The sequence below is a fragment of the Bos indicus genome, chromosome 10, assembly GCF_029378745.1.
Source record: "Bos indicus isolate NIAB-ARS_2022 breed Sahiwal x Tharparkar chromosome 10, NIAB-ARS_B.indTharparkar_mat_pri_1.0, whole genome shotgun sequence".
NCBI lineage: Eukaryota > Metazoa > Chordata > Mammalia > Artiodactyla > Bovidae > Bos > Bos indicus.
Genome location: NC_091769.1, coordinates 14503787 through 14519105, shown reverse-complemented (window position 1 = coordinate 14519105; position 15319 = coordinate 14503787). Strand labels below are relative to the sequence as shown.

The 15319-nt window shown below is 36.5% G+C and overlaps 1 protein-coding gene across 13 annotated transcripts in view; it reads right to left on the bottom strand.

Moving 5' to 3' along the window:
- Window positions 1–15319, bottom strand: part of MAP2K5 (mitogen-activated protein kinase kinase 5) — a 268500-nt gene that overhangs the window by 144902 nt on the left and 108279 nt on the right. For all 13 annotated transcript variants that reach the window (XM_070796953.1, XM_070796958.1, XM_070796959.1 and 10 more), the window contains exons 12-13: window positions 11278–11339; window positions 5459–5507 (exon numbers count right to left, since the gene is read on the bottom strand). In XM_070796953.1, coding sequence (XP_070653054.1) covers window positions 5459–5507; window positions 11278–11339 — 111 coding nt within the window. The remainder of the gene's footprint in view (window positions 1–5458; window positions 5508–11277; window positions 11340–15319) is intronic.

Genomic DNA, 15319 nt, shown 5'->3' with positions numbered 1-15319 from the left:
ACATTATGCACATCCCACTGGTATCTTCTGCTCTGTTCTCCCATATACCTTCCTGGCTAGTAACTCTCTTCCTTTAAGCCTTCTCTTCAATCTCATCTCTGTGAGGCCTACCTGCTGAACACTGCAACCCGTCTTTTGCCTCCCCTAAGTTTAATCTACGTTTTCTTTTCTTTATATTAATGACTACCCTCTAACATACTCTATACTTATTTATTTTTATTATGTTCATTATTTATGGATGGCTTCCCAACCTAGAATATAAGTTCCACGAGTGTCAGAATCTTTTGTTTTATGTAAATCAATATATTCCAACTAGATAGACAAGTGCCTAGAACACAGTTGAGATAAAAAGTTGCTCAATGAAAAAACTAAAAACATTGGCTTTGGAGAAACAGACACAGAATACAGACTTATGGACATGGGGAAAGGGAAGGAGAGGGTGAGATGTATGGAGAGGAACATGGAAACATATATTACCATATGTAAAATAGATAGCCAACGGGAATTTGCTGTATGGCTCAGGAAACTCAAACGGGGGTCTGCATCGACCTAGAGGGGTGGGACGGGGTGGGAGATGGGAGGGAGGCTCAAGAGGGAGAGGACATATGTACATCTATGGCTGAGTCATGTTAAGGTTTGACAGAAAACAGCAAAATTCTGTAAAGCAATTATCCTTCAATTAAAAATAATTTTAAAAAACTGGCTTTGGTGTCTATGACAACACCAACTGGAAGATAAGTATTGAGGCTGGAGTTATAAAAAAATAATAAGAGGAGTAGAAAATAAAATTTCTAACATGTATATTGAAACCACGAGACTTAGTTTCTCCAAACATAAATCTATTTGGGCAGCATTCACATTCAGAGTAATACAACTATATATATATATATATATATATATATATATATATATTATATGAGACAGCTCTCCTATTAGAGAAAATTAATGAAACTAACCAGGATTGTATATGCAAAAAATATCCTGGGACACCAACTATCTAGGCTTTTTTCTTTCTATAAACTTCTCCATCTGTGTAAGACTGCCCCAGCCTGACTGCCAATTTTATTTTCTTAATCCAAGTTCTATTCTCATTACCGTTCCATTTCTATTTTTTATCCTCAGGGAAACACAGAGCAGTTACTGCCAGGGCATTCTCACATCTTCCAAAGAAATGGCATAGGTGTTAATCTTGTATTTATGTTTGATGTGGGTAATGATGGCTGTGACTGGAGCTGTAGGTTTATTAATATGCAGGGCTCTCACCTCATTAGTGGCGATGTATGTTTTGAAGTTAAGCTGCAATATTTGCTATAATGTTGGATCTGGCCTAACAGACTTTCTCACTGTTCATTTTCTTTGTTTTTACTCAGTCAGTACATGCTATGCTTACAGGGCTCACACAAATGCTTTTTAATAAAGACAATTTTTTTCCACAGTAGTTAATCTTGGTGGATGTTTCAAACAGTTTTAATAATTATGTCTTCATGTGATATCACATGCTTTTCTTGAAGAAAAGATTTTCATAATTTTTGACCTAGTAATACAAAGTAGAATAAACTCTCTCCCTGGATTGATTTGGAAATGAGATAAGCTTATTAACAGAATAAAGTGGTTAATTCTAATAATGCTGCTGCTACTGCTGCTAAGTCTCTTCAGTCGTGTCCAACTCTGTGTGATCCCATAGACGGCAGCCCACCAGGCTCCCCCATCCCTGGGATTCTCCAGGCAAGAACACTGGAGTGGGTTGCCATTTCCTTCTCCAATAATTCTAATAATAGTTATTATATAATTAAAACATACCTGCACTAGTAATATCTGATAGTTTATAAAAACTTTCGTATATATCACATCAACTAGATTGTTAAAAGAACAAAATAAACATCAGTAAAACCTGATTGAATATAATATATGATGATCCCCTATGGGTTGGTGGGATCTTGTACACTTCAATTCCTAAAAAAATTTCCACTTTACACAATACACAAATAAACTGACCTGCACCAGACTAACAAGGCCCACAGGACGGACGGGTGGCCCGTCACTGCTGCTGCTCAGGCTTTGTCCTGCTCTACAGTCCTCATGGGGTTTTGCTCTATAGGAAAGGCTCAATTTTCAACAGCTTGTCTGGAAGCCATTAACTATCTTTTACAATATAAACTCCACAATATATTATATACTTCTATATGCATAATTTTTTTTAACAGTCACAAATCCAGGACCACTGTACTTCAGGGAAGCCACTGAAATGTGAGAGACAGTTTGTCCTCTTTACTGAATACATATCCATTTCTTAGTCTTCTGAAATTTGTGTTCCTGAGTATAAGGATCCTGGCTTTTAGGGACAGCGGTTGGTGAGGAAGAAGCCAACTGTCAGAGGAGAATACAGGTACTTAGACAAGACAAAGGAAAGGAGGCTTAGCCCGCTCATGAGTGTTTGCCTTTCCCTGTCTTCATTTCGCTCTGTCTTCTCACAGCGCTTGTACCAGGCTCCCCGCAGGCCCTGCCAGAGAAGAACCACTGTCTTTGATTTGACAGCATGAAACATATTCAGCTAGAACTCCCCTCACCATTCATTTCGAGAAAGCAAAAACAAGGATATGTGCTTTTATGAAGGTACAGCAATAAGCCTATACAGCATAAGTGTATAAAAAAAGTATATTACCTATTTAATTGCCTTAGCTGAACTTAAAAGCTCTGATCTTTAATTGCCTGATTGAACTGATCTAGAAAGCTACAATTTTTTAATCAAGGAGAAAATTAAATAGCTTTTGGTAAATATAAAGGCATCTTTAATCTTATTTTTATGAAATCCAAGTTATTAAATATGGACAAAACCTCTAAAATATTAAGTTAACAACTACTCAATCTAGAGTAAATTTCTCATTACAAAGCTTTACAAAAGTCTCCTGGGACACGTGGCTTCTTCCACTTTCCAGTAAAAAACATGTACTTTTAAATCCAGAAGGTAAAATTTCCACAAATAACAATGAAACTCAAAAGCTAAACATACATATTTAATAAGGTAAACTACGACAGCACACTGTTTCTATAGCTGAGGACCCATAATTACTGGGGAATAACTGTCCATCTGCACCGTAATTCATCAGTCTTTGCATTGAGAGAGACACAGACGCACATTCACTTATTGATACTTACTTAACACTGAATATATACCCATTACTATACATAAAATAGATAACCAACAAGGAACTACTCTATAGTACAGGGAACTATACTCAATATTTTGTAATAACCTATAAGGGAAAAGAATCTGTATATCTTTGTACAAATCTGTGTATATTTGTGTAAAATCTGTGTATGAATGAATCATCTTGCTGTATCCTACACAACATCGTATACCTGAACATTGAACACAACACACTGAATACCTGAACACAACATCGTAAATCAACTGTACTTCAGTTAAACAAATAAATTAAAAAAATGGAAACTCCTTGAGAGGGTTAGTGGGCCCACTACCAGAATCCCCACTTAGCCTCTCACCGATAACCTTGACCCATAACCAGTGGCATCTTATAGTGGTTACTCTCTGTGGGAACTGGACTGGCTAGCACAGACTGAAAAGAGAAGTGCAGGCTTAGGATTCCTTTTTGAAACTTCTATGACCTTAATCAGTCAAACCACTAACGCCCTCATACATCACTGATCAAAGAACCCTTCTCAGCCCAAACTGCATCCAGAGCTGGGGAGAAGGACCTACCTGCCTCTGAGAGGCTTTGCTCAGCCACACTTGCCCACAGGGACACAGGGTGGTTGCACAGGACTCTAACCAACTCTTCAGTCTTTATTTTTAGATGCAGACATAAATCCATTAGACATGTCTATCAAGACACCATTTCAAATGAAAAATTCCATTATTCTTCCAGACAAAAAGTGAAGCTAAAACCAATGGTTTTAAAGAAGAAAAACAAAGATGACTGCAGAATAACTGAATAGCATTTCCCTATCTACTATAGTTCTTAGTGCTACTAAGAGTCCGCATAGAAAGTTATTATAAGTGAGAATTCCCTATGAGCCAGAATTATGTTGTATGCCCAGAGTACAGGATGAGCCTAAGGGTCACTTTAATAATAACATTTGCATTTCCATGGCAAAGGCCTTTAAATTAAGGTTCTGCTGCTGAGCACTGATGACTTCCTTGAGTTCCTTTGTCAAAAGGATAGCAGATGTTCATAAAAATCAATAAAATGACAAGAACTGACCACTGTGCTAACTCCTATTAAAATGGCTATAACCACTTTATGGGTTTGCAAGTGTGGGGCAGTTGGAGTACAGGGGAGGAATATAAGTCATATTACATTAAAGACTGTTCTCTTTTAATCCTGGGGAGAAAATGCTCCACTTTTTCTCACCCACCAGATGTACTAACATGTTTATTTATTCTCAGGAAGAATAATTCTGACACAGTTAGTTCACTCTCTCTACATGTAACTTTTGTACCAACTATATACTCAGAAATAGAGTGGACTGGCTTTAAAGAAAAACTTGGTTTACAATTCCATTTAATCAGCATAAACACCTTCGAGAACTGAACTGAAAGTTTTGCATGTCAATATCTACATACCCTCTCCAAAAGAGGAAGGAGAATTTAAACAAAAATTTGCAATCACTAGGATATTAAAACTACAACCACAATCACAACAAAAAACCCTTAGTGACAGATGTGATGCTACAACTGCAGGCATCGGTTGTTTTCTCTCTCATAGCTTATACCTTAAAAACAAACAAAACTTTCCCTTAATCACATCTAATGTGTATGCTGTTGCATTCTCCAAATGTGCATAAAGCTAGGCTGAACAGATGTGTAAACTTAAACAGTAGTTACTAACATTAGGCCAACTTGCAGTTGCTTTTTTATAGTCTGTTTCTCACTTAATAATTTGCTCCAAATGAATTCAAACATTTTGGGAATATTAAAAAGTGCGAAAGGAGGTTCCTTTTGCAACATTCAACAGTTACCTGGTAATTCTTTTCATGCATTCTGTTAATAGACTTAGGAGACTAATTGCTGATGCATTCACCAATTCCTTCAAGTTTCACTTTCAAGGTCTGTGAAGCTGCCTCTTAAGAAACAGTGCATGAGGATAATTGAAATGTTAACAAAAGGAAGGGATACAACTGCTAGAAAGTGAAGGCTTTTCATTAACTAGAGTTAAGAAAAATAAGATCCTGTCATTTCCAAATACTGTGAAATACCATTTTATGTGTTTCGTAAACATCATTCACAAAAAAATATAATACCAAGTATATAATCTATATCAGAGCTGTTAAGGAATAAAATTTTTTAAAAATAACATTTATGAAGGCGCCATCTTACTATCAAATATATCACCTGGCTTAAATATGAGATCATCTAATTCACTTTAAAAATCAAGGTTTCCAGAGAGCCCCCCACCCTACCCCCAAATAAGTCAGAGCTCATAAGCTCAGTACATACCTCTATGTAAAATCTTTAAACTCCACAAATAAGTAAGGCCTTTAACAACCTAAATTTAAGAAAGAGAAAACGGGTCAATGATGGTTTTTATGAGGAATTTTCCACATTTAAACACACAATCATATCCACCATAATTTCTTCCTTCAAAAGTCTGTTAACCAACAAGCATTTACTGAACACCTTCCGTGCCGGGCACTGTAGGGATACTGAATGTACAAGCTACAGGCTCCTTCACTTAATAAACTCACAATGTTCTGAGGATAAGGTACGAAAGAAACGAGTATGTGCGCACACAGAGCGACTCGGGAGTCCAGTCACACCAAAGTTCTCAGTGCTAGTGTACGGGGGGAGGACAGGGAAAAGGGACACAGATTCTCACTTATTTTCTATACTTCTGCATATGAAAAAAAAGTTAAGTCATGACATTTATGACCAAGGAGAGACATTCCTTTTCATATTTACTTTTAACTGAAGGATAATTGCTTTTACAGTATTGTGTTGGGATTTCTGCCAAATATCAACATGAATCAGCCATAGGTATACCTATGTCCCCTCTCTCTTGAATCTCCCTCCCACCAAGGAGAGACATTTTTAAAAACTTAACTAATGAAGGCAATGGATGGAGTAAAGGCTGCTTCCCCTAACAACAGTCAGGAGGGCTTTATTGAAGTGCCAGGCTCTGAGCAGCAGATCCCACTGATGTGAGGAAAAGTGGAAAAAGCATTCAGGCCAAGGTAAAAACATATGATCAGAGTGTTGGGGCAGTGTAGTTTTCAAAAACATCAAGGTCATGAACGACAAAGAAACACTGAGACACTGTTCTAGATTAACAGAGACTAAAGAGACATGACAACTATTATAATGTATAATCCTAGACTGGATGCTGGACAAGAAAACTTTTTCTTGTGGTCTATAAAGGGTATTATTAGACAACTGGCAAAACCTGAATAAGGACGGTTGATTAGGTAATAATGATGTATCAGTGCTAATTTTCTGATTTTGATCAGTATATAGAGGTGATTTAAAAGAATATACTTGTTCTTAAGAAAAATACACCTGGAATATTTAGGAGTAAAAGGTCATGACACTTACAACTTATTCTCAAATGTTTCAGGAAAACTATATAGGGACCTCCCTGGTGGTCCAGTGGTTAAGAATTCACCTATCAATGCAGGGGACACAGATTTAATGCCTGGTCTTGGAAGATCCCACGTGCTGCAAGACAAGTAAGCCTGTGTGCCAAGCTGCTGAGCCCATGTGTCACAACTACTGAAGCCCGTGCACCCTAGAGCCTGTGCTCCATGAAAAGACAGCCACCGCGATGGGAAGCCTGTGCGCCACAACTAGAGAGTAGCCCCCACCTGATGAAACTAGAGAAAGTCTGAGCACAGCAACAAAGACCTAGCATAGCCAAAAATAAAAGTAAATGATAAAATTAAAAAATTTTAAATGTGTGTGTGTGTGTGTGTGTGTGCGCGTGCGTGTGTGTGTTTAGTAGTTGTGGTGCACAGGCTTAGTGCGTGCTCAGTCACTTCAGTCGTGTCTGACTCTTTGTGACTCCATGGACTATAGCCTGCCAGGCTTCTCGGTCAAGGCATTCTCCAGGCAAGAATACTGCAGTGGGCTGCCATGCTCTTCTCCAGGGGCTCTTTCCAACCTGGGGATCGAACTTGCATCCACCTGTGTCTCCTGTCTTGCAGGCAGATACTTTGTCCACTGAGCCACCTGGGAAGCCCATGTTGTGGCTCAGACTACCAAGGATCCGCCTGCAAGGCAGGAGACCTGGGTTTGATCCCTGGATCGGGAAGATCCCCTGGACATGGGCATCGCAATTCACTCCAATATTCTTGCCTGGAGAATAGCATGGACAGAGAAGTCTGGTGGGCTGTAGTCCATGGGGTTGCACAGAGTTGGACACGACTGAACAACTAACACACACACAAACATACATATGTTTAAGCAAATGTGGTTAATTGTTAACAGTTGGGGGGTTTGGGTGAAGCATCTTTGGGAATTCTTAGTATTTCCAAATAGTAGTTTTCTGGAAGTTTAAAATTATTCCAAAATAAAAACTTTCCCCTAAAACATTTTAAATGACATTAGGGTAGAAAACAACAAAGTGTGTCAAGATGATGATCCTCACAAGCCATTCTGACCAGCTGCTGCAAGCCTGTGTGTGGAAGCATAATATCAAAAGGGCACGTAAAAGAAATAAAGAGAGAAAATAAAACCGTCTGGGTTAGATTTTGGATTTTTAAAATTTAATAGCCCGAATTAAGAATAATTAGTTGAGTAAGATACTGAAAAGAAGATGTTTCTGAGACCTTAAGTACATGGGGGACAGTGCTACCTTCTATGTGGGAAATTTAATCATTAAAAGTCTCAAAAGTCTTTATATAGAAGGTGTTATAAAAGGAGATGCATATGTTTTTGTTCATACCCACTGGTCCTGTATGCACATGAGTGTGAACTTCACAACCTGAAGGCTGACCATTCATAACTAGGTATCAGATACAAAGGACACACCACTATTATTAAAGATTTGCGGCAAGAATTTGTAAACGTCCATCATAATAGACATTTTTAGGTGAGTCAGGAATATAAGAAAAACTACCATTATGAGAAGTAATTGGCAATTTACATATCTTGAGAATGATGAAAAGAGGGTTGGGGCTAAATATGCAAGGATTTTAGTTGATCAAAAAAGATTAAGAGCAATATTAAAAATAGAAATATAAAGGGGAAAACAATTTATAAATACGAAAAATGCAGAAGATAAAATCTATATCAATTAATGCTGAGCAGAAGTTAACATATTTAATTATTCTGAGTGGAATGTACTCCTGAAAAATTTGCTAATGCATTATAATCAATTCTATGATATATTTGTCTATTTTAAGAGAACGGAATACATATCTATAGCAAATGATTTCTTCCAGAATTCAGACTAAGTGGCATTACAATAAAACACATGTACTCTGAACAGTAAGATAATTAAAAAAAGAAAATATTAAAATAGCAATAACTAACACAGAAGGAATAAACAGGACAAAAATATTTCCTTAAATGCTTGTAAAAAAATAACATCAACAATAAAAACAATATCTTCTTTGAGCAAAGGACAAGGTCATCTTATTTAGTAATCACCCTCTGAGTTCTGGAAACAAGGTTAAATTTCTCAACATAAGCTTAGTTGAATATTATAAAGCTTTCCCATTAAACATAGCTCACCACTAAAAATTAGTCCCACAGAAAATGAATAATCAGAAAACATACAAGGTGAAGTCAATCCACCATATTCAGATTACTGGGCAGAAAAAAGTAAAACAAATACTGATTTTATGATACTTGCTAAAATTAAAAGTTTTATTGGAGATTCAAAAAAGAAAATATTCTTCCAACTTTGCCAAAATAGACTACATTTTCCTTTAGAAGAAAAATAAGTGTACAGGGAGCTAGCAATCTGTTCATTGAAAACCTAGAGGGTATTATTGGTATTCAGTAAGCCAGGTTTCACAACAATGGCTTGACGAAGCCTTGACACTAAAAGTGCTCATATCTGCTGTCAATCACTCACTGCTTGACACGTCAAGTGCACATCGTTTCAGGGACGACTTCCATCAACATGAGCACTCACAGTGCACAGTGTCACTGCTTCAGAAATTAGAGGAAAAATAAAATGTGTTAGGTGGCAGGGAAAGGCAGAAAGGCATTCTTCTTTATAGGAAGGCCAGATTCAAACAAAGTGGGAAAAAATCACTGAGCAAGTTGGAAGGCTGAAATCAACCAGTTTATATGGACTTCTTTTCCTGGGAAAATACTCTCTTGCCATACATCCATCAAGAGAAAATGTGAACAACATATTATAAAGGCTGACAGGGGTCTATTCTGTAATGAACCTTGGATCTGTGGGCCTGTACAGCATGCCAGACTATTAGAATTCAGAAAATAAAGTTACTGTGGGGAGGAAGAGATGCCAAGATGAGGTTCTAAGACATGAAAAGAATCTGAAGCAGTGTATTTTGTTACTCTCGTATTCTTTCATTTGTACTTTTCTCTTTTACTTTCAAACGTTGTTCTTCCTTTCATTTCCTCCTCTTTTTTTCTCATTCTCTTAGGAAAGCAGAGGGAAAGAGTATGGGGCCCAGAGTTAAACTGCCCTGGGTTCTGATTATTACTGATTAATTACAGAACTCTAGGCAAGCTATTTAACTCTGCTGTACCTCATCTCGCACATGTTTAAAATATGTACAATAATCTATAGTTACCGTGAAGGTTAACTGGCATTTATTTCAAATGCTTTTCACTAAAACCATTGTCATATTTTCGATTACTCAATAGGTAAGCTCTGTATTAGAGTTGGATTTTTTTTTTTTTTTTCTTGACTCCATTCACTTCACAGGCTTCCCACTTCAGGAGAATTGAAAATACCAATGGCCTTGTGTGGCTGCCCTACACAAGAGGGAGGCAAGATTTATGAACTCCAGGAAGAACAAGCTTCTCTTCTGAAGAAGGCAGGCTCCTATTTTAGCCAAGTTTGATAGATAATTGAGTATAGAGAACTCATATACTTTTTTCTTTTTCAATTGGTATCCCTCTTTTTTTTTTTTGCCCTTTATTATACGTGTTATTAAACTTTAGAGCCAAGAACTGCCAAAAGCCACAAAGCATTCATTCCCCCTGAGATTAAAAGAGGAAATGAAACATTTTTATTTTCATCTAAAATGGTGATTTAAGTACTCGAATTTCATACTCATCTACCTAAACATGTAGATTAGAAGCTACTTAGCAGCAATAGCATCAGAAAAGAAAGTTCTCATCACCCTGGGCAGTTCACACTAATAATTGGAAAGAAAAAAGGAAAGCTGTGAATTACAATGAACTAAGACTAAATAAGGGTCCATGTTGGATTAAAGGATTTGAGTTGTCAGTTTGATGTATAATGAATGTGAAAATCAGCCATTTAATTAAATGGTACATGGTATAATCACTTTGTTCTGCATTAAACTGCTTAAGTTATCAGAGTGCCTTTAGGTTAGCAACTGTTTACTATTACACCACCCATGACTTCTCTTAGACACTGTTTAGCCTATGTTATTCCAAATTTGAAATCTGGAGTTTAAATAATAATGTTAATTTAGTTGATATATTTTGTCAGTTTATTAGTGAATATAGAAAAATGGAAAACTTCTTTTAATTACAAAGGAATAAATTCCTAGATACAGATGGTGAAACAATTAAAAACCAAGTACATAAAACATATACAAAAATCTTTAAGACCAAAGTAGTATTTCCTTGCAGACAGTTTTACTTTAATAATTTAGGCTTTAAATGTATTTTCTAATTGTGTGCCTGTAACTACAAAATGTCAATAAAACAGCTTTCTTTTTGAAGAATGTGGAAATTTTACTGATTAATAAGAGTAGTAAGATCGCTGCAAACACATGAACTAGCACAAGTCAGAATATGCAAGAAATTCCCCAGCGGTCCAGTGGTAAGGAGTCAGCTCTTTCACTGATGAGGCCCAGGTTCAATCCCTGGTCCAGAAACTAAAATCCTGCAAGCCGCATGGTGTGGCCAAAAAAAAAAAAAAAAAAAAATCCATAAGCCTGAAAACTGTCATGTTTCTATGTCATTATTATAGGTTGGTCTACAAGAGGAAGAAAGGACAAAAACGATGAGAGAGTTAAGAAGACCCTGGCAGTCAGTAGGGATTGAAGAAATAGAAAAGCAAAAAATCCTAAGGCTATAAGGAGAATAATGCCTGACTAACACAAATAAATCACCCGCATGTCATAGAGTGGAAGCCATAGACTCACCGCCACTGCAATTCTTCCAAGGACATGCTCTGGAATTTTTCTATATACATCCAAAGAGCCTCCTGTGGAGACAAATATGTTGTATTACAACAATGAAACCACCAGAACAGTGCACTGGGCCCCTCCTCTGACAGCTACTGTGAGACTTTTTTTTTCCTCTACTTACAACATGAATTGGATGTCTAGGGTAAAATTAGCTTTCTAGTCCAATTTTATTTATGATACAATCGTAATTCCAGATGAAGCATAACTAGACACTTTCATCTTATTCTCAAGTGTATAATCATACACATGTAAAAACTGAAGGAAAGCAGTGAAGGACCAGCTAAGTATCCATACTTTACATAAACTTAAATACATACACAAAACTAAAGATCGACAGGATGATCATATCTAGGTATCTCACTTGTGTTAACAGTTTTCTCAAAGGTAAACCAAGACCTTATCTTAGAATTTTCACATTAACCAAACAGAAGCTGGTGAGTATAATGTTCAAAATACATATAAAAATTAATAAAGTAAAATGGCAATGTTAACATCTACCTAAATGTATGTTAACCTTCAAATTACGTATCATGACAAGCAATCAACATATTCCAAAGAAGCTATCTTAGAACAAAATAGTTTTTTGTTTTTTTGGAAATTCTCTGATACTATTTTGAAAACTACTTTATGAGGTTAAAAAAAAATCTCTTTAGTCATAATATTTTTCACTAAAATGGTATTCACTAATATGCTTCACCTTTACCAAATTGAGCTTTTGGCGGTTTCCAAAAAATAAAATCATTAGATTATAAACATGATAAAGACAGGAGTCATGTTGTTTTGATTTTTTATCAACCTAGAAATTAGCACAACTAGCAGAGAGGACATATTCTGTATCTGTCAGATGCATAAATAAGTGAATTTAAATCAACATGAAGTTTATCAGATAGGTTAAGTTGCTCTGAAAACATTTTCAAAAGAAGGGATCACAAACCATTTGCGGCAACAATAACATGATTAAAATAACTGCATAACTTTCCCAGGAAACTATTTCAAAGGAACCAATATTCATTTGGAAGTATAAATTTGAGTATGCTTATTAAATATTTAATCTTACACAAGTAGTATAAGAATTTCAGGAAGTTATGCAAAGAAACACTACTTTACTCCTACTAATGATATGATTATATGAGAACTATTTTAACCACATGCAATAACATTTCTTTGAGTCAAGGGTGAGACTTACAGTCTTTCAGCTCCATGAAGGAATTACCCAAGATATCTGAGAAACAATTTTTGTTTCTATTATAGGCTAAAAATTCATATTTAACAATTTACCACTAGATAATTTGTAAGTATGCCTCATAAGATAATAACATGGAGCATATTATCCTCTTCAAATGCAGTTAACTCTATTTGGCAAATACAAAATTTTTTATGTGAAGTTTTCCTAAAGCTGAACATCAGAGAAAAAATTATTTTTCCCTGTAAAAAATATTACATATATTCAATATATAAAGAAACTGGCTTTGTATTTATCCTGTTTAAAGGAGGAAAATGATCACTTCTTGCAGCAGCTTTGGCTTATATTTTTCAGATTCTGATGAGAAGCTAGAAAGCCACAGTATGACTAAGCCTTATGCTTTGTCTCTGGGTGTTACTGGGAAGAGAATGAAAAAGACACTTCTAAAAAAAAAAAAAGAAAAAGAAAAAGACACTTCTGCAACGAGGTGAACCATATTTATTTACTAAAATGTCATTTTTATTATATATGCAATAAAAGTGAAAACATGGTAGAGAAAACATTTCATGTTCTCATTGATCTTTCAGATGAACTGGCAGTTGTAAGGATAAAAAATCTCAAGAATACCAAGCTTTACATGTTGGTATTTGGAATGCTCAGAAATAGAGTTTAGCAGCCAATCCCCTATGACGTGAACAGCTCGAGTGGCTCAAAACTAGGAGGTGCAAATCTATTCACATATACTACTATACTACTAAGAAGTCCTAAGAGGAGATTTACTTTTACATAGGCTGTAAATCAGGGCCTAATTAGCTAACAGGACAATAGTCAACAAGCTAAATCAAAAAAGGCAAAGATTAGGTTATTACCATTATTAGTAGAACAAGCCAAAAAGAAATCCCATTTTGAGGTAATTCACTGGTCTTTGTAAATATCTATTTAATCTCAGTTATATTCCACTCTCCTTAGCCATCCATATGGGGAAATCTTTACATAGCTGGCTTTGTTGTCATCACAGATTCATCTTGTCTTTGACACAATCATTAGATCCACTTAGAATTAAGAGTTCTGGGACTTCCCTAGTGGTCCAGTGGCTAAGACTTCACACTCCCCATGCAGGGGGCCCTGTGTTCGAGGTCAGGAAATTAGATCCCACAGGCCGCAACTAAGAGTTTGAATGCTACAGCAAACACTGGAGATCTCGTATGCCGTAACTAAGACCTGGCACAGCCAAATGCATGCATACATATATATATTTTTAAAAAGACACTCAAGAGCTCCTACTAAGTCAGATGAGTTCTCGTGATATTAAATAATTCTTATCAGGCTAAAAACGGCAGAGGATTTTCAGTTGAATTTTTACTGAGTTTTACTATCATTTCTATCGTATAGGCCTATTCCCAAAAGGCAATCCTTAGACTCATCAAATCTCAGCACATTAGTGCTGGAGGGACATTAAAGATCAGTCCAATAACTTTATTTGACAGAGGAGAGAAACTGAGTCCTAGAGAGTGGGGTGTTCTAGTCACAGCCATGAGTCAGTTGAGGCCAGAACCCAGGAAAGACTGGAGTCTTTGAACTCCAAAGATCTAAAAGGTTTCCCCATAACACACAGCTTGAGAATCACATGTGAACTTTTTAGTCTCACTGAAATGAGACTATATGACACACACTCAGAGAGACAGTTTAATCTTAGCTGTGATATTGGTATGCAAGGCATGTAGAGACTCATTTATCTGTTGCATGTTTGGTTTGATCCTTTTCCTCACGACTCCAAGATCATTGGTCCAGGTCACTGAGATCTGTCACTTTCTTGCATTCCCTAGCCTTAGTCAGTCATTTCCTTGCATGCTACTATCTACCATGAGAACTAGGAGGAAGAATGCTAATAGAATAGCAAAAAACTCACTCAACTGCCAAACAACTACACAGTTCTGTTGATGAAGTGGGGCTATCATCTTCATGAAATTAAGTCAAAAGAACTCATGGGGTAAGGGCTCTGCTTATCCTAATACAGGGCTACAATACAAAGTAGTATCTTGCATGTGGAATAAACACAGATATGTGGCAAATGAACAAAGCAACATTACTGTGATATTCATCTCAACATTTTCCTTAAAATGATGATTATTACTAATTATTAATTTGGAAATATTAAAATAGAATTCCTGTAGAACTATTCAAAACCCGAAAGAATGATGCCATCAAGATGTTGTATTCAATATGTCAACAAATCTGGAAGACCCAGCAGTGGCCATAGGTTTGGAAAAGATCAATTTTCATCCCAATTCCCAAGAAGGGTAATACCAAAGAATGTGCTAGCCATTGAACAACTGCACTCATCTCCCATGCTAGTAAGGTCTTGCTTAAAATCTTGTAAGAATTTCCAGATGTCCAAGTTGGGTTTAGAAAAGGAAAAGGAACCAGAGATCAAATTGCCAACATTCACTGGATCATAGAGAAAGCATGGGAATTTCAGAAAAACATCTACCTCTGTTTCATTGACTATGCTAAAGCCTTTGACTGTGTGGATCATAACAAACTGTGGAAAGCTCTTAAAAAGATGGGAATACCTGACCATCTTACCTGTCACCTGAGAAACCTGTATGTGGGTCAAGAAGCAACAGGTAGAACCCTGTATGGAACAACTGATTAGTTCAAGATTGAGAAAGGAGTATGACAGGGCTGTCTGCTGTCACCATGTTTGTTTAACCTGTATGCTGAGCACATCATGAGAAATGCCGGGCTGGACGAGTTACAAGCTGGAATTAAGACAGGCAGAAGAAACGACAACCACCTCAGATATGCAGATAA